This window comes from Podarcis gaigeae (genome assembly GCF_964106915.1).
Source record: "Podarcis gaigeae genome assembly, chromosome: 17".
Taxonomy (NCBI): domain Eukaryota; kingdom Metazoa; phylum Chordata; class Lepidosauria; order Squamata; family Lacertidae; genus Podarcis; species Podarcis gaigeae.
The window spans coordinates 21000619-21021448 of NC_139694.1; the positions used below are offsets into that span (position 1 = coordinate 21000619).

Below are 20830 nucleotides of genomic sequence, written 5' to 3' on the forward strand. Positions count from 1 at the left end.
AGCAGTGCCAGATTTACGTATAAGCTAAACAAGCTATAGCTTAGGGCCCCACTCTCTTAGGAGTCCCAAAAAAATTTAAAGGGGAAAAAACATTTCCAAAATATAAGATAAAAAAATAAAACGTACATACAGCAGCAGTGTTTTGTGTTGTGTAGGCTCCTATGATGTAAGTCATGGGCCCGCCTGCTAGCCTGCTCCCTAAAATATCACTGGCTTCCTCATTTCTATATATAGGGTGCCTACATTCTGCATGTGCAATTGGCTTTAGATACCTATTAGGTCCATAAATTACCATATAGCATATATTCAACACAAAAAGCAACAATTTGTTGTTGATAAAGGACAGCTTGACATATAAAGGGCCCCATTACCTTCAATAGCTCAGGGCCTCATCAAACCTACCACAGTTAAAATTGAGGACACCAGTGGAGGACCCCATTTCTCCCCAGAATACCCCCCAAAGTCATGGTACATGGTGATGTAGGATTCTTCCAGGCCACTATGGGTATTTATTTATTTTATTCTATACCACTCTCTATGTAGTGAACACATGAGAACAAAATACAAATTTGCAGAACCCCTTTCAATTCTATCAAAGCCCTTTTGCCTCCAGATTTGATTTGTTTGAAAAATTCAGTAGCAACACTCACAGTTCAATCCTATGTATGTCTTCTCGGAAGTGAACCCCAATGTTTTTGGTGAGGCTTACTCCTGGATAAGTGGGTATAAGATTGCAGCATTGATACTTTAAAAAGTAAGCATCAGGAAAAAAACTGACCTGGAGACGTTCCCTTTTTCTTTTTACTGGAATCTCATTTATTTGGCTACATTCATAATATTTAAGAGCGTCAATTAAGTGTATCTTCTAAAATCATGGTGATATTTCATGAATAGTTCTATTGCATTTATCAGAGAACTGTGGAATGGAGCCTTTTATATATTTGGATATATACACCTTTCCACAAACGAAATTACTTCTTCTGGTAGAAGCTCTAACTGACTACTGTCTCCTTGAGGGAGGAGGGGAGGCAATTTAACCAATCAACTCTTTCTTACAATGCTTCAGAAGGTCCTCTAATTCTCAAGGGAATTGGTTTAAAAAACCCTTCTTCCCTTCTGTTAGAGGAATTGAACCCATCGAATTGTGAATTAACTTTATGCTGGCAATCTGCACGTTATATTGATTCATTTCAGATGTTGAGAAGTTTTCATGCCCAAGATATGCAAAGAGGTGGTTCTACTGGAGAGTAAAGAGGTTTTTTTTACAGATTACTCCACATGGGAGCATCATGAAACTGAAGCAATAAAAACACACTGTTCCCTTTATGCAGGCCTCATCTTATGTTTTGTTTTCTTTGCAGAGGTTACTATATAGTAATTGTGCCTTTGATAAAGAAGTCTGATGGAAAATTCATGAAACCACGAGAGAGCCCAGACGAAATGGAATTAGACGAGGTACCATGTGCTTATTTTAGCTCTTTTTCCCCTGTAAAATTGTTTGTGATAGAAGCAGCCTTAATGATTGTGTCCAATTAATGTACCCATGTCAGCAAATTTGACTTAAAAAAATAAAAATCTTATCATTTTGTATTGGAGTTCTGTCGCCTCTGGGGACAGAAACAAAAAGCTAATTACTTAAATTAAAAGACATTAAGTTGCAATGAGGCACACATACTGTCTGATCTTTGTTGGCATTAATATTTTATTCCTTGCTGATTATAAGACGTAATGCAGTAGGTGAAATGAGTTGTCAGCAAAAACTTAATCATCATTGATATGAACTCCAATAAAGGTCTGGTTCGTTTAATGGGGTGTTTGCCAAAGCTGAATCACATGCTAAGTTGCAATTTGCTCTGCAGTTTAACATTTGACCTACCTCTCAGTTCTCTTTACTTGATTCTCCTGTGCTGGTATATGTCTGTCTCAGGCTCGTTTTCCTCTACGCTCCAAGATTAGGCACAATGAGAGAAACACCTTACATATTCACCGAATAGCACTGTAATAACTGGGCTGTTAATTAACATATATTTACCTGTCAGTTTCTATCTTGCTTGTGGGCAAATTACTCCATTAATTTCAAAACATCCCATTATTTTGACACATATGGCATTTTGAAATGATTGAATTTTTTATTTTATTTTATTTTTTTTAAAAAAACCTTCTCGTTCAGTGTATTAGTTAATAGAGAGATGAGTAAACTCTATACTTGAAAATTGCAATCCTGTCTGAAGATGTGTGCGGAAGTACTTTATATAACACACCTTCAGACTCAAATTCAGGTGGGCACAACTGAATTTGGAAATCCCCAGTCATTTTGGGAACAACCAATTATGATTCTTGGATTGCATTTTTACATGCTCTCAGACCTAACGTGAAAGGACATCTATGCGAATGGTAGACATCAACAACACTAAACTACTTGCAAAGTAACCTTGGATGAATTCCCTGTGATGAACTTGCATAGCATGCTTGAGCGTTCATATGAATTCAGCATATTCAGATGCAGGGAGTGTGGGTCAGAAAGTGGAAGGAAAGGTCTTCAGCAGATACTGGCCCCTTTCTGTTGACAGTGGTACTTGTTAGTTTGGCATAGAGAGCTAGTACTCTACTGCCTAGTAGAGTTTGCATTATCAATGCTGAAGTTCCTGAGGACCAACCTACACATCCCTCTTAATGTATATAATATGTAGCTACATCTTCAGTTTTTCCTTAATGAATTAGGTGGAGAGTGGAGTGTTGTCTGGCCACAGCAGTCAGGGAAGCTGTTTCCTCCCCAGCTGTGATTGAAGTGGAATTTAATCCTGTGCACAGCTAGAGGGCTTAGTAAAAGGTGAAAGATTTCTAAGATCTGAGGAGAAGCCATAGGTGTGGCACATAGCTATTAATGATAAATTAACATGTGCTATTAAGGTAAGATGGGATGCAGGTGGCGCTGTGGGGTAAACCACAGAGCCTAAGACTTGTCGATCAGAAGGTCGGCAGTTCAAATTCCTGCAGCGGGGTGAGCTCCCATTGCTCAGTCCCTGCTCCTGCCAACCTAGCATTTCGAAAGCACATCAAAGTGCAAGTAGGTAAATAGGTACCGCTCCGGCGGGAAGGCAAACAGCGTTTCCGTGCGCTGCTCTGGTTCGCCAGAAGCGGCTTAGTCATGCTGGCCACATGACCTGGAAGCTGTATGCCAGCTCCCTCGGCCAATAAAGTGAGATGAGCGCCGCAACCCCAGAGTCGGCCACGACTGGACCTAATGGTCAGGCGTCCCTTTACCTTTACCTTTATTAAAGTAAGACGGAATATGCAGGAAAAATGATTTTGAGGAGATGTGGGAGGTATTTATAGAATTTGTGCTGTTGAAATGGAAAGGGATCAAACCATCACAAGAGGTGTTGAAATTTTGGGAGGTTGGATAGTTACAATGGAGTGGTCTCGGGGGTGGGGTGTACATTTTTACATTTATTAATTTATTTATTAATTATTACTTTGTCAAAATGAAAAATGCTACATACAACACTGGACAAGTCTCCTGTTGCAGGTTCGACTGCAAACTATTTTTGGGGTGGATACGGTACTTAAAACTTAGTAGTCACAGAATTCCCTTCCTTACTCCAATGGATGCTGTTCAAAGGGCTTTTACCTTGGCCCACTGTCAGGCTCTCCCTTCAGCAATTCAAGAAGGCTGCTATAGGAAGATACCATACGAGGAGAGGAAATGCCCATGTGGCTCTGGGCAGCAGGAAACAACAGAACATGCCCTTCTAGGGACAAAGGTGAGAGTTGTTTCCTAGTTCTGCTGGATCTCTCAGCGGCCTTTGATACAATCGACCATAACATCCTTCTGGACCGTCTAGAGGGGTTGGGAGCTGGGGGCACTGTTATACAGTGGTTTCGCTCCTTCCTCCTGGGCCATGTTCAGAAAGTGGTGGTGGGGGATGAGTGTTCAGACCCTTGGGCCCTCACTTGTGGGGTACCTCAGGGTTCCGTCCTCTCCCCCATGCTTTTTAACATCTATATGAAGCCGCTGGGAGAGATCATCAGGGGGTTTGAACTGGGTGTCCATCAATATGCAGATGATACCCAGCTCTACCTCTCTTTCAAATCAGAACCAGTGAAGGCGGTGAAGGTCCTGTGTGAGTGCCTGGAGGCGGTTGGAGGATGGATGGCGGCTAATGGATTGAAGCTGAATCCTGACAAGACAGAAGTACTGTTTTTGGGGGACAGGAGGCGGGCTGGTGTGGAGGACTTTCTGGTCCTGAATGGGGTAACTGTGCCCCTGAAGGACCAGGTGCGTAGCCTGGGAATCATTTTGGACTCACAGCTGTCCATGGAGGCGCAGGTCAATTCTGTATCCAGGGCAGCTGTCTACCAACTCCACCTGGTACGCAGGCTGAGACCCTACCTGCCCGCGGACTGTCTCGCCAGAGTGGTGCAGGCTCTAGTTATCTCCCGCTTGGACTACTGCGCTCTACGTGGGGCTAACTTTGAAGGTGACTCGGAAACTACAGCTAATCCAGAATGCGGCAGCTAGACTGGTGACTGGGGGCGGCCGCCGAGACCACATAACACCGGTCTTGAAAGACCTACATTGGCTCCCAGTACGTTTCCGAGCACAATTCAAAGTGTTGGTGTTGACCTTTAAAGCCCTAAACGGCCTCGGCCCAGTATACCTGAAGGAGCGTCTCCACCCCCATCATTCTGCCCGGACGCTGAGGTCCAGTGCCGAGGGCCTTCTGGCAGTTCCCTCATTGCGAGAAGCAAAGCTACAGGGAACCAGGCAGAGGGCCTTTTCGGTAGTGGCGCCCGCCCTGTGGAACGCCCTCCCATCAGATGTCAAAACGATAAACAACTACTTGACATTCAGAAGACATCTTAAGGCAGCCCTGTTCAGGGAAGTTTTTAATGTATGATATTTTAGTGTTTTCTGGTTTCTATGGAAGCCACCCAGAGTGGCTGGGGAAACCCAGCCAGATGGGTGGGGTACAAATAAATTATTATTATTATTATTATTATTATTATTATTATTATTATTATTATTCATTGCCAGTATTATATAGACATTTGAGCCAGGTTTATCCAGCCCATCCTATATAAATTCCCAGGGGATTCACAACATCCCCTTATTACTACAGGATGAAAGCCCAGTCTGTGAAATGCTCTCCCCAGGGAAGTCTGCCTGGCACCTTCACAATACACCTTTAGGCGCCAGGCAAAAATGTTCCTTTTCAATCAGCCTTTGCCTGACTTGATCTTCTGTACATCCTATACCCTTTTTAAAATGCTGGCTCTTTGGGAGTTTTTTTAATTGGGTTGTTGGTTTTGTTTGGATTTTATGTATTTGATATTTTACGTGAACCGCCCTGAGACCTTCAGGTATAGGGCGATATAGAAATTAAAAAAATAAAAATTAATAAATTCCTACTCAGGTCATCTCAGTTATCTGAAAATTCATTATCATGTATGAGGTATTCCTGTTCTGTATTATAATACAGTATCTTATTGTGTCCCTGTCCTTGTGGCATCATTTTTTTGTATCGAGCATGGTTTATAGACTTTGCTCGTATGAGGGATTGAGGGGGTCTCCTTAGTGATGTCAGTATGATCTGTACAGTGACATGGCCCCTCTCTGTGGAAGAGGAGGCAATAGTCTTCAAAGCCTATACCAGGCATCCCCAAACTTGGCCCTTCAGATGCCTTGGGACTACATCTCCCATCATCCCTAGCTAACAGGACCAGTGGTCAAGGATGCTGTGAATTGTAGTCCCAAAACATCTGGAGGGCCGTGTTTGGGGATGCCTGGCCTATACCTTGCCTATATACTCCCCCAACTGGAGGAACCATCCTGTTAACTGATTGTCCTCCACACTACTCTTCAAATAGAAATTCATAGTAACACCAATTTCCATTTTCTTCACAAACAACAACAACAACAAAACCCTAAAGAGCTTTCTCTCTTTAAATGACCCTAACAAAAATATAGTCTAGTCTCATTTCAGGCACAATGTCTACACAGATTTCCTCAGGACTCAATAGAACCCATTGGTCATTGTTATGAAGAATGGGAGGTCTCTGTATTTCTGTTAAGCCATTAGGCAACTCCATGACTTTCGGCTGTGTTTTGCTTCTATTAACAACATTCAGTATGTGCAGACTGCTTGCTGTAATGTGGTTTCTTCTTTTTAATGACCTGGAGTTGTCTAGAGAGGCAAAAAGCAGCTAAACTCAGTTTTAGTTGCCATCAAACATAGTGGAACAATTAAAAATTCAACAGTCCAGTAACGGGACCCAGAACATTTTTAACTTGCAAAACTACACAGTTCATTTCAGCAAAATTAACAGATTCCAGTCTGAATTTTGTAGTTGACTTTGACCTTTCTCGCCATTAAGTTCTTTGGGTCTGTGCTGCTGCTGCTGCCGCTTTCCATAACAAAGGGTCATTTTAATCATCGTGCAAGTTGTGGTGCATTAATCTGTATAATAGTTTGATAAAGGACATTTATTAAATTCAGAAACATTTGGGGCAGGATGGGTTCTTTTCCATTTTTTACAGATACAATTGAGACCACATTGTAGAATTAATGGTGGAAGAAATAAGATATGCATTGACTGGAAAATGAAAATTGTTTCTGATTGAGAGCTGAAGCCCTTCATATATCTTTCAGAATTGCTTCCAATAGTAACTCACGAGGGGACAGAAAACATCTCCAAAGTGAGCTACTCTACATGCAGCGACTCTGAAGTTTCTGATACTTTAGATTTTTTAAAGCTTCTAAGAGAACTCCCTGTTTTAAGTTGTGCACGTTAATACTGTGCTCATGGAATGCCTATACAAATATTATCAATGCAGGTGTTCCAGCTTTGCAGCGGTGATACATTTATCCATAACAATGAAGGATCGGGAAACACAGTGACTTCAGGGTTGTCTCTGTAGGCAGAATTAGCCTTAGATTAGATGTTGCCCTTAAAGCTAAACTCCTTGCCTCTGAAATTGCCATGCATTGTTCAGTCACTTTTCATGGAGAACGCAGATAGTTTCATGGTCACATTGCCATAGTTCATTGTTTCCTGTGTTGTCCTGCTGCATGTTTTGTGACTTTTTATCATTAGTATTTTTCAATAAAGCACAATTGCAGCTCTATCCTGTCCTGTGTGTGAACACATAAAAGACTATCGAAGCCTCAAATGGTCCTTGTGCTTAAACATTTTCTTTATTCTCAGTCCATGCACTTTTTAATGCTTCTTGTTGGTTGCTGCAAGGAAATTAGTGATGAATAGCCTTTCTTAATTACCTTGGTGTCAGTTTCTGTATCCACAGAGGAGACGATCTTTGATCACTTGTTTCTTCTCGTTTTTCTCTCAGTTGTTTATAGCACAACAGTATTATTTTGCGATTTGAAAGAAGTAAGAGGACACCAGTAATTAACATGAACAAGCACTGGCAAAATTAAGAAGCTATTCATCATTAATCACTACCTCCCCCACACCCCCACCCAGGAAGGAATTACAGATCTTCAGGCAGGAAACCTTTAGTTAACATTGGAAAGGGTATTTGCTGAATAGGACTTCTCACAGTGTTGGCACTGATAAAAGTATTGACGGCTGATATAGTGGTATATGTGAAAAGGACCTAGGGGGTCTTCGTTGACCACAAGCTTAACATGAGTCAAGAGTGTTATGCATCAGGAAAAAAGCTACTGCTATTCTAGGCTGCATCAACAGAAGTATAGTGTTTAGATCAAGGGAAGTAATAGTACCATTCTATTCTGCCTTGGTGAGACCACACGTGGAATACTGTTTCCAATTCTGGGCACCATAATTTAAGAAGGATGTTGACAAACTGGAACATGGGCAATGGTGTCTGTCACTTGAGAGGTGCCCAAGCACAGCTCCAGCTGAAAAAAAAGCTCTGTCCACTGGGTATATAAAGGGCAAGCTGGTCTCCTTTAGGCATCTTCTGTCATATGCAGTGTCCAACGTCTGTAACAGAGTATGGAGAAAATAAACTAAAAGAAAGTAACAAGAGCCCAGATTGGCAATTATTCCAACGATAATGTAGCAAACCTCACAAATAAATGCTATCTGCACAGCTAAAGAGAAGCAATGCCCTCTCTGACCACTAACATTTTGCATTACGAAAGTCTGGCTCTTCCAGGGCAGGCATAGGCAAACTCGGCCCTCCAGATGTTTTGGGACTACAACTCCCATCATTCCTAGCTAACAGGACCAGTGGTCAGGGATAATGGGAGTTGTAGTCCCAAAACATCTGGAGGGCTGAGTTTGCCTATGCCTGTTCCAGGGTGTACCTCCAACAACAACTTCCAAAAGCAGTAGGTGATGATACAATTTACCCAATGAGGCCTAGAAAACTTAAGGAAGGCTGCTGATGAATCTGTAGTAAAAGCTTTAGAAGATGCTTAAGAATGTTTACATTTGTGCTCTGGTTGCACACCATAAACCAATTTCAACTGAGAGAGAGAGAGAGAGAAGTGTCTTTTCCTTTCATATGCTGTTCAAATTGAATTCACTAAGCACTAGAAGTCCCACCATCCCAGCCCAGTGCATTTTATTATTCTGTGAACCAACAGTGAAGATGATATTATTTCATGTAAGACTCTCTCAGCAGAGTCAACTAATGCCACTAACTTTTATGCTATATGCCATTTATACATTTATTTTCTGCAAAAGGGTGTGTGTGGCATCTAAATATTGCATTTTGTGCCTTTTGTAAGTTCTGCCTAGCTTTATTTTCTAAGTACATTGCATTTAAACTTCCTTCAGCTGAAATCCTAATATTAACATGAAAATGCCTTTGCTAAATAATATTAAAATGCATTTCTAAATGTTGTGAAATCTGCAAAGAAGAATGTATTACAAGAATCTGCAAGAGTGTTATAAAAAAAATACACAAGAATAAGAGCATATTATGGACAGGATCTAGAAGGTATTTGGGAACAGATTTTGATGACTTCATTGCTTTTCAAATTAACCTTGATCGGGAGGGGGGAAAGCATCTCAAGGGATGCACATGATGCTAATCATATATGACAACAGCATCATCTATAACTAAAATATGAATGAAGGAAGGGGTGCACTTCAGGTCTATTCATTCATGTTATTTAGGGTGAAATCTTCCTCCTCTCTTACTTACGCTAGTGCAGAGACATACACATGTAATCACAAATCTTGATTTCCAAATGAAAACCAATTTCTCAATTCTTTTGGCACGGGCAAAAATAAATATTTTGTACAGTTGTCCCTTTACAAAATTTTACTCCTTTGGTTCTAGAGACCAGACTTATATGTAACTTCAGCTTCCGCAGTTAAAGACAAATGTAAACGTCTTTTTCTACAATACAATTTTCTGTACTGTCCTGAACCTAGGCATACCTGGGGGCAAGTCCTGATAGGGCACACAGTCCCAAGGGCAACACCAGAGAGTAGTCAGACAGACCAAATGGTCAAAAACTGGTCCAGGTATGATATAACAAACAAGGTCAAACTCCTGCCTCCAGGGTTGGGACCTGGGCTCCGTTCCGAATTCACAGGTCAGTGGAGTTCCTGAAGCAGCCAAGCTGTGCTCCATCGACGGAGAAAGTTGAGCAGACACAGAGTCTCTGCCTTGCTTCCCTTCTATCCTTTGCAAGCTTGATTGATGCACCTTGATTGATTGTTCCAGCTGAGTAGCTGTGTCTCTCCACTTAACAAAGCCGGTGGCCCTCACCTGCCCTGATCTTAATCTAGCTGAGGGACCACAACATCCTAATGAGTCCCATGATCTCCACCTGGCCCCTAGTGACCTGGGCTGTGTTCCCTTACCTGCCTCAGTCTCCTGGAGTTCACTTCCCCCTGTTCCCAACACCTCAGAGCCTTCGATGTCTGTGAAGATGGGGAAACCTCTGGTTCTGATGATGTGTTCCCTCCTCTGTCTCCCCAGAACTTTTGGCTGCCCCTGCAATGTCCCGTGAGTTCCTCCTAAGTCCCCAACCTCCCCTTCCCCAGCTTCAGCTTGTCCTGGTGTATACCAGTTGGGACTACACCCCTCGCCGTGATCTTCTTCCCTTTCCTCTGTGTCATTGCCAATCCATGGCATGTTCTTAGAAGGTCATACACACTCTTCTTACTAGAAGCTTACTAGCATAGCTTTTAAACATTTTTGCTAACTGAATACTTATTTCACTCCTAAACGTGTTCACTGGTATTGACATTCTGCAGCATAGATATAATGTCATGATTTGTGGCATTAATAGTTAGTTAAACACAATGTGTGCTGGGCCTGGGGGTAACCTGTGAAACACGGTCCAGGTGCGGTCCAGAATCTGAAGGCTCCACTGGGAGTCAGTCCAACAGGGCCAAGGCAGAACACAAAGCAGGAAACCAGGCAAGGACAGGTACAGGATCTCAGGCAGGATCTGGCATACAGGAATGTTGCTCCCACAACCTGGGGCGGGATCCAACAGCCTTTTATCTTTGTCAGGGTAGCGGCCGGTCCTGATCCTCTGACGACTCACCTCCCTGTTTTGCCTGAAGGTGAGCACTCCTCCTGCGAGTCCTCAGGTCTCTCCTTCTCTCAGACCTTAGTCTCTGCAGCTCAGGAGACATCAGTGAGTTAGTAGACCCAGGGGCCGCCTCAGCCACCCCTGACCCAACCGGTAGTGGAGCAGCTGTAAGTGATGGCCCAGCTGAAGGCAACGAGGTAATCCCCGCATCTGGAGCCAAGGCAAGGTCAGGCCCCTGACTTGGCCCAGCTGGTGTTTGTTGCAGGGGAACCTGTGCAGACTGGGGCTCTCCAGGATCAGGCCCCAGACTTGGTTCAAATGATGCCTGAGGAAAACTATCCAGTGCAGACTGAGTCTCCTCTGGTTCCGAGTCCGAGCCCGAGTCCCAGGCCATCACACAATGTGATGATAAATTAGGACCTTTGTGTGTACTCGCAGGAGGAGTGCTTGCCTTCGGGCAAAACAGGGAGGTGAGTCATCGGAGGATCAGGACCGACCGCATCTGTGGCTTCTTTGGGAGCCTGCAGACACTCGTCTGTGCAATAAGCCAAGGTTTGCTTTAGCGTGATGTGTTAAACAAGCACTAAGCTAACTGCATAAATGGTGTTAAAAACAGTTAATTTTTCTTATTTAAAAAAGTTTTTGGGTGTGGGTTGCAGTCTGTTGATGTCATAATGAGTTAAGTGCCGTAGATCGCTTACCTTTTTTCTGTACTGGCTGTAGTATTTAAAAAAATATTTTGCTTCAATTTTGCAATAAAAAACCATTAACTTGATGAAAAAAGTGTCTTATTGTTGACCGTTATTTGATATGTGATGAGGGGGAAATGGTAATACTCATATCTCAAATGCCTCGTAGTCTTTATTTTTTTGTGTGTTTTCCTTTAAAAAGAATTAGTGTGGGCAACAATATCAGTAACTAAAAATTCATGTTTAAAAATCTGATGTTGACATCCTCTTCTTGCTAAGAATAAACAGTATATATGAGATTTACATATATAAATGAGATTTACAACTACGCTGTGCATTTCCACTCAGTAGTAAGCCCATTGAATTGAATGGTACCTACTCCTAGCTAAGTGTAACAGAGGTTTTTCCTAAACTGAGAATGAGGCTGCAAGTTGTATGGAACTCCAAAGAGGCATACTACTTAATATAAAAGTGCTGGCATTATTGTAATTTATAGCACACTCCTGTACATTTCTATTCTGAAGCAGGCCTCCTGGGACTAACTCCCAGATAACTGTAACTGGGGTTGTCATGAAATGACACTGAATTTTATTTTTTATAGTTCCTAGGACTTAATACATTTTTTAAAAAATCAGCCTGTCAATAAGTTACATTAATCTTGTTTACGGTTATCTTTCTGTTTTCTCCCTTTTCTCTCTCTTTTTCCTCTCCTACCCCAAAGCTACTTAAAGAGATAGCAAGGAAACGCCGAAGTATTCGTTTGGGGAGGGAAGCAGATTTAAAGCCATATATTGCAGCACACTTTGAAGTTCTTCCTACTGAGTTCACCCTGGGGGATAAGAAACAGTATGGTGGTTTTGAAAACAAGCAGCTCCAAAACGGCCAAGAATATGTCGTCTTTATTTTAGCTGTTATGGAGCACTCAGAATCCGTAAGTTGACTGCAAGTTTTATGTTGTTCCTAAAAATGTATCTCTCCGATGCCTCCATAGCGTTCGAGCAAACGCTTGACATTTCTGTTCCTTTCATAATATGAATTGTGGGAAATGGCACTTTCCCTTCACTTATTTGAATGACTTTGCCAGTTTTGGATAAGTCTCTCTGCATAAAAGTAAAGATCCTTTTCACATACCCAGCAATGTGGATAAGTTCAGTGCACAATTGCCCAATGGCTAAATTGCCTTATGGATTGCCTTTATGACAATATGCACATACCAGATATATGTGATTACTCCCACCCTCACCCTTCCTTGCACACATGCAGGGCCGGATTTAGGTTGATGAGGCCCTAAGCTCCTGAAGGTAATGGGGCCCTTTATATGTCCAGCTGTTGTTTGTCAACAACAAATTGTTGCTGTTTTTTGTGTTGAATATATGCTATATGGTAATTTATGGACCTAACAGGTATCTAAGGCCATTTGCACCTAACAAAATCGCCATTCCATGCAGAATGTAGGCACCCTATATATAGAAATGAGAAGCCAGTGATATTTTAGGGAGCAGGCTAGCAGGCAGGGCCCATTACTTACATCATAGGAGCCTACACAACACAAAACACTGCTGCTGTATGTAGGTTTTATTTCATTTCTTTTTTATCTTATATTTTGGAAATGTGCACCCAGTTTTTTTTCCTCTTTAAGTTTTTTAGGGGGTCCAAGACACAGCTGTCAACATTTCACTTTTTTTAAGGGAAATTCCCTTATTCCGAATAGGATTCCTCGCAATTAAAGGGAAAAGTTGACAGCTATGCCCCAAGAGAGTGCATCCCTAAGCTTGTTTAGCTTATACGTAAATCTGGCACTGCACACATGCATGTAAAAGGTTAACGGTTACGCATTCACAGTGTGCATGTGTTGCCATATAGATATTATCAGGCGATTCAACAGGATTTTCTGGCTTCAGTAAACTGTCTGTGAGCTGGACCTTCTGAAACACTCACAAAAGGGGAGACACATCTGCATAAAATTTGCATAGACTTGTGTCTTATGCAAATTTCTGCCCTCTTTTACAGATGTAGTGGGGGGCCTCAAAACAAATTGGGGAACACACATGTAATAAAATGTATGAGGGACAGAATGTGGACAGGTGAAGCTCTCCCCATAATTTTATTACCATAGTAGAAATGGCTTATGCTGTTGAATTTCTGCCTGTTCCACAACTGTTAAAGGCACAAGAACCCCATTTCCACACACACACACACACACACACACACACACCAGTGCAAGTGCAAAACCATAGCCTGGGCTAAATGGAAGCTGCATTAAACACAGAGACTTACTTCTGAGTAGGCATGTATACCATTGTACTGTACATTAACTACACGGTGCATTCTTGTTGAGTGCCTGGTCTCCTGTACAGCAAAAGACACATCTCAACCTCTTTGCAAAGTTTCCACATTTTTCATTTGCTGTGCGATTGGGGTTGGATCCTTTAACATCCACTCACACTTATTGCTTGTTAGTACTTGCACAAAATAAGTTATAATATGACCTTGAACCCACCACAGGAAAGATGCATCCTAGTTGCTAGGGGGGAATGAAGATAAAACTAGAGAGATTCCAAGGACTAGAAAATGAGGCAGAAGCAGGGGAACTGCACTAAAGGGAAAGCAAAACAGAAGATCTTTAGAACCCCAGGGATTCTTATCACTTGGTTTCCAAACAACTCACTCATCAATCACAGCTCTGATTTCACTCATTAGTTAAAAGCACTGAAAGGCAGGAGAAGCCATATTGCAGAAATCGCTTCAAATGGAAGTTGCATGTTTTGTTTCTTAACTTCCTTTCAAGGAGGGCTAGAGACTTAGGGTTTTTTTTAAATAAAAAATGAAAGCTCAGAGTGTGTCAAGTTGTGTGCCAAGCACATGAGTATCACCTGTTCCAGGTGTCTATGACCCTTGGCGGGTGCCAAGGGGACCAAACTACGCATTGACTAGGCTCACATTTCTGGGTATGCTGGATCACTATCAACATCTTAACCATCCCTGTTCATATCCTGTGCAAGTCATAAGGTTTGCTTCTTGAAATCTCTGATCGGTGTTACTGAGGCGTGAGCTTCGCAGTGCAGTCTTATCATGCCTCTGAAAGAAGGCTTTTCTTGCCGCGAGACATATTGCTCAGTCAGTGGTGCTCATTGCCAAACATCTTTGGAAAAGAGGGAACTAATCAAGGACATGCACAGCTAGTTTCTTTAATTATAGTAATTTGCCACTGACTTTATCAGTGAAATGTAGCAGAGTTGGAAAATAATGTAACAAAAAGGAGAATTCCTGAGGTGATCTAAATAATGAGTTGTGCTTTCCCTCTTATGCAATCCATCTCTTTCTTATGTCCCTTTTATGCTTGAGCTGTTTTAACTGCATGTAATACAGTTTTAAAAAATAATTAAGCACAAATGGAAAGAGGATTGTGGGAAGGTGTAGCAGCAGACATTAACATTTTTACATACAAGTGTCTTCCTAATTGGCTCTTAAAACTGTCATGTGTGTGTGCTGGGCTGAGCCTATTGAGATTAATTAATTCTAGTCAAAAGCATAAACCCTGGTGGGGTTTTTTTCTGTGAGTTTTGTCTAAGTGCAAGAGGGGCTTTTGTTTAGTCTTACTTTTATGCTTATACAATACACTTATTTGGTTTCCCTTTTCTACTTTTATCTTGAAACTGGCCCAAAGCTTTGAATAAAAGCTTTGAGTGTGAAATGGAGAAAGCCCAATACACCCAGATTCAGTTCATAAGAAACCTGTTTCTTAGCGTATTAAAAATAAATAAATGGTACTGTACTGTTAAATGCAAATCTTATTTCCCTCTAGACCATGTATGCAACCAGCCCATATTCTGAAACGGTTGTATCAGTGGATCTTAACCCCCAGCCAATTACAGATGAAGAAGAAGGCTTGATTTGGGTTGTAGGGCCAGTTCTTGCAGTTGTGTTTATCATCTGTATTGTTATAGCTATACTCCTTTACAAAAGGTAAGTTTACAAAATAGTTTATAGAATTTAGATATGTTAGTCATTCTTGAGGTAGAAAGAAATGTGATTCCTTTTACCTTTCTCATCAGTTTTATCAGTTACGGATACCTTTCTCATCTGAGCTGTTATGTCTCAGATATGCAAAATCCTTCCATTGCAAGCCTTGTTTTTTCAGGAGCATTTGGCTGCGTATAGACTTCTGAGAGGCCTGGAAGTCTTTCCTAGATCTCTGTAGAGATGCAAAATAAAAATAGGAAGCAATAATTTCACACGGTTGAGTTGCCCCATTGGCAGTGTAACCCTTCTGTTAGAACCAAAGGCTAGGTGAGAAAGTTTAGGGATTGTTTTCTTTCTGACATGTCTACTGGAAATGTGATACACCAGCTTATTTGGGCAAAAGCTTCCATGCATACACATTCAAGAGGTAGCTAGGAAGTATTTCCTCAAATACAAAGAATGGAACCATACTATAAATAACTGGTAGTTTAATAAAACTCAACCAGTGGATACTTGTCCAGTTCTAAGGAAACTTTACCCCAAAGTCTAGGTTCACAGCTAAATATGTACGTTTTGAATGAGTTTTATTCGCCATGCTGGGGATGAACTTAATTCCAAACACTGTGTCCTATTTTCCTAGTGACCTCCAAGTGGTGGGCATTGCTCTTGTTAGGATACAGTTGGTCAGTTCACAGCAACAATCCAATATCCTGATGCCCAGCCATAAACCACAATAAATAAATTCAGCAAAGATGCTAGGAAGTTGACCGCATGCTAAATATGCTCAAGATTCAGGTAGCTGTGTTGGTCTGACACAGTTGAAATAAATTAAAAAAATTAAAAAATTGTCCAGTAGCACCATAGAGACCAACTAAGTTTGTTCTGGGTATAAGCTTTTGTGTGCTTATACGAAAGCTTATATGCAGAACAAACTTAGTTGGTCTCTAAGGTGCTACTGGACAATTTTTAAAAAATATGCTCAGTTACTGATGCAGAAAAAGAGTAGCAGTAGCTCCTCCTTTCAGAAGTCAGATCAGGCAAAGATGTATCCATCAGCTTTTTCACAAAAGGTAAACTTGTTATCAACTACAGCAACTCTCCAGCCCCCAAGCCTATCCTGTTAGGCTCCACCCATAAGATTTCTCTTCTCCTACCAGCTGGGCTTCAAAATCTTTCCACCCATATTCCAGAATCATCCAAAGTTAAGGCAACTAGTCCCAGCCCAGTATGCAATGATGTTGAAAAATGGAGTGTTTTTATTCATTGTTTTATTATGGATTTTTGTAAGCCACCCGAAAGCTGGTGTTGAAAGGGGGCATATAAATGTTTTAATAATACTGATAAATTTGCAAAATAAATAATTTCTTTCTCTGATACTTGTGGCATAGCTGTAAGTACTACAAGTACAATTCAGCCATGCAAATCTAGTCCTTTGTAAGCCTACTTGGAAGTAAGTTACACTAGGTTTGGCGAAGCTTACTCCCATGTAATCCAGTATAGATTTGCAGCCGTCCTGTACTGTACCTAAGTTTCAAAAATATCTGCATCTAGATTGGCATCAAATATGCAGATAGTGTTCATGCATTCAGTTCTGCAGGCCATGTTTGAGTCATACTACTGATTGCATTTTCCTAAGTGTTTCCACCAACCTCTCCCTTTGTCACTTAATGATGAGTCAAGCGATACCCATACAATACCTCCAGTTTAAAGCACTAAATGAACTTGAATGGTGGGAACCTGGCAGCATCCCCTGGCCTTAGCCAAGCTGGCAGAAAGAGAGAAAATTCACCAAGGAGAAGGCAACAAGCTGCAGTACTTCTGGCAAACAGATGTTTATGGAGCTCAATATGTTTTTTTGGAGAGGTCTCCTTCACCAGGAGCTGTAGACAAAACACAGTTAAAAGAACGATAATGCTTAAGGGACAACATTGTTATTAACGCAACAAAACATGCAAAACCACATAAACCAGCACATATAACTATGCACTCAAACAATTCTCCTCAAGAAGGTAATTGTGCATTTTAACAAAAAGCGGGAACCTTATGTGACTGGAGCATGTCTCCTTTATGTTTTGCTTAGCTAGGCAACCACAGATAGTTGTGTCCCCCCCCCCCCCCGAAAGATAATAGAAAGAGATGGAGCTCTTCTTTGGAAATGGGAAACCCATCTCAGCTTTTGAGAATCATGGCAAAATTAGAAGCTGTTGTGAAGTTTGCTGGAGTCTAGAAATCAAGTTGCAAATCAGTGCTTTGTGGTGCAGTGGGAGAGGGACAACAGTTGGTTGACATGGTGTAACTAGAAATAATTTTAATACATCCATATTTTGCAAGTGTGTTCTATATGCACTAGTACTACTTTCTAGTGGTGAAAAAGTTTATCACAAGATTTCGGACAATATTGTTAAGCACAAAGAACGTCTGAGCTGTGGAAACTTCTAGTATCAACATTGAAGGGTTTATCTTCCTTTGAACTAGGGAAAGCACTGAAGGTTTAGCCTGGCTTTGTAATATTTGCTTTATTTACCCAAATATATAAGCAGAGCAGAGAGAGGTAAACAGAGCCACAACCACTAGATGAATGAATGAATGAATGAATGAACTTTATTACAGTCACATACCAGGATAAGCCGCTAGATGGAAATTCTCAGAGTTCTAGAGGGAAGAAATGCCAGTTAGTGTTATGAAATCTATTTTTTAAATGTAGCTGGATTGGGCCTGAGCAATCAATTATTTCCAACCAAGTCGGACATTAATTTTGACAACTGATGTGCATATTTCAGAACTTTGTTTAATTCCTTTTATTTATCTACTTAGTATATTTATATAATGCTGCCCAATAACATTTCTTTCTCCATTAGCTATCTTCTATCATAATTAGAGTAACATTTGGAGAAGGAACTCATATACAGTAGTGTACAGTTAATTTCCTTTAATAGGTTTTTCTTGGTTTTTCGTACATCGTGCGTATGGCAGTTACATGTGGTATTGTGTGAATTCCTTTTTGCAAGTACATGACCCAGGTGAGCTATAAAATCAGACATATACCAAGATCGCAATGATCACTTCCAACTTCCTTCAACTGTGGCATGTGCAGGGAGGAAAAGATTGAGATAATTTAATCAAGGGGAGAGGTTTCAAATGCATATCAAGTAAACCACATTCACCCTTGCGATGGAAGGATCTAAAATCAGTATAGCTTGAAATCGGCATGTTGAGCCAAAACATGAATGATTCGGGGGCCCGAGCAACTATTGTATTTTTTGCTCTACAAGACGCACCAGACCATAAGACTCACCTAGTTTTTGGAGGAGGAAAACAAGAAAAAAATATTCTGAATCTCAGAAGCCATAAAAACAAGAGGGATCGCCACACAGTGAAAGCAGTGATCCCTCTTGCTGTTCTGGCTTCTGGGATAGCATTTGCTCCATAAGACGCACACACATTTCCCCTTACTTTTTAGGAGGCGAAAAGTGAGTCTTATAGAGCAAAAGATACGGCAGTTACGGCTCTGCATTTATTGTAGTACAAACAGATTAGTATGTATACCACCTAGATATTCTCAGCAGGTGGGGAAATTAGTGTTTTGTGTTTCTTATTGTTTAAGAGGGCAAGTTGATTTTAAAAACAAAGACTTGGTGGATGGCAGTATAGCTTTTTGATTGTGGTAATCAAAAATGTTCATAAAAAATATTTAGCATCTGATATTAACATAGAAGATGGAAAAAGAGGCAAAAGGACTTAGATGTGGATTTTTAGATCGTGGAAATTTTAAGCTATCTCACCGGTAAAGGACCCCTGACAGTTAAGTCGAGTCACGAATGATTCTGGGGTTGTGGTGCTCATCTCGCTTTACTGGCCAAGGTAGCCAACATTTGTCCACAGACAGTTTTTCTGGGTCATGTGGCCAGCATGACAAAGCCGCTTCTGGTGAAACCAGATCAGCACACAGAAATGCCGTTTACCTTCCCGCCGGAGCGGTACCTATTTATTTACTTGCACTTGGATGTGCTTTCGAACTGCTAGGTTGGCAGGAGTTGGGACTGAGCCACGGGAGCTCACCCTGTCGTGGGGATTCGAACCGCCGACCTTCCGATCGGCAAGCCCTAGGCTCAATGGTTTAGACCACAGTGCCACCTGTGTCCCTAATCTCACTGGTGCAGTTAGGTAATTATAGACTCTGGGCTCACAGATCTTTTCGGATGGCATTAGCACTTAACTTCAAAATGTGGTAAGCCAAGCCTGCTGTGTGTGAGCACCTGCACCAAAGTCCAGCCCTGATCGGCACAACTGAACTACCTCCTGCAGCATACATTTGCTCTCCTAGTACTCACAGTTCATAATATCATCATAATCACAATATTTATTCTAATCAATTCATCTCTCTTAAAGCATGGGTGGAGAAGTGTTTCCAGCCAGAAGGCCAGATGCTTAGCTCTCTCTACTCCTGTGGGCAATTGTGTAAGGAGGATGGGACTATCTGCCTGTCAATCAGCTGATGTCTCCATGACACCAAGTGAAGCATTTTGCTGTGCCCACGTAGTTTGAAATCAGACTGCAGTGACAAAAGCACAGGGCTCTGCAAAGCTAATCTGTGGTGCCTGCAAAGCCCTGTCTATTTGCCTGTGTGGTTGGGTTTCATACCACGCATAATAATAATAATTTATTATTTATGCCCCGCCCATCTGACTGGGCTTCCCCAGCCACTCTGGGTGGCTTCAAAAAATATATATTAATATACTGTAATACATCAAACATTAAAAGCTTCCCTAAACAGGGCTGCCTTCAGATGTCTTCTAAAAGTCTGGTAGCTGTTGTTCCCTTTGACATCTGGTGGGAGGGCATTCCACAGAGAGGGCGCCACTACCGAGAACACAGGGAAAATGAGGAGGGTTTGCAGGCACCGCTGATCGTTGGTGCCTGCAAACCTTGCTTTCAGCAGAGAGCTGCATCTTCACCTGCTCCATACTTGATGTCACATATTGCATCAGGTGTGGGGCAGGTGGGCGTGACTTGGGAGAGTGGCAATGGAAGCTGAATTGAGCCCTCTTCAGGACCTAATTCAGCTCACTGGCCAGGGTTTCCACACTGATCCTACATACCCTCCAACACGACGTGGCCCAAATATGGGACAACATCTTCCAGGTCCAAAATTTCCTGAGAGTGACGTGATCCACTCAAAATCGTGGACTCAGGAAAAGTGCTTTTGAGAGGCACAAAGCGCTTGAACGTGTATTTTGTGGTGTCATACAAGATCCCAGACCTGGGGGGGAAAATGCTTTTTTGGGGGAGGGGGGAATTGAGATCTTGACCTAAAATTGCATGAGAGCAACCTGCCCAAAATGGCTGCCCTCTGTTGCAGAGAAAAATGGGATGTCCTGATTTTCGGGGGGCAGTTGACAGGTATGCTACTCAGAGGTTATTATTGGTTGTTTTGGCATCTTTGCTACCAAGATATGTGAAAGCAGAATTTAAAAAAATAAAAAGTGTAGAAGGCTGTATTTTTATAAATACAGCTCAGATTTTGTAAAATTTTTGAAATAATGCATTTGTTGGATGTCTCTCTATATATATCCAAAGATTCAGTTGTCCTTCCCCAAAAGTAATATATGTCCAAGTAAGATATTTTAATGACCTGTATGTTTTAATAGATCATTGTTTTCAATGGTGATTTTTTTCCTATATTTTTAGCTG

General features: G+C 41.5%; 1 protein-coding gene across 43 annotated transcripts in view; it reads left to right on the top strand.

Annotated features, from left to right (window-relative positions):
- The window catches only part of PTPRD (protein tyrosine phosphatase receptor type D), a 1161589-nt gene that overhangs the window by 1027140 nt on the left and 113619 nt on the right, over nt 1-20830 (top strand). For all 43 annotated transcript variants that reach the window (XM_083718180.1, XM_083718169.1, XM_083718207.1 and 40 more), the window contains 3 exons: nt 1362-1455; nt 11898-12107; nt 14982-15142. In XM_083718180.1, the coding sequence (XP_083574306.1) occupies nt 1362-1455; nt 11898-12107; nt 14982-15142 (465 nt within the window). The remainder of the gene's footprint in view (nt 1-1361; nt 1456-11897; nt 12108-14981; nt 15143-20830) is intronic.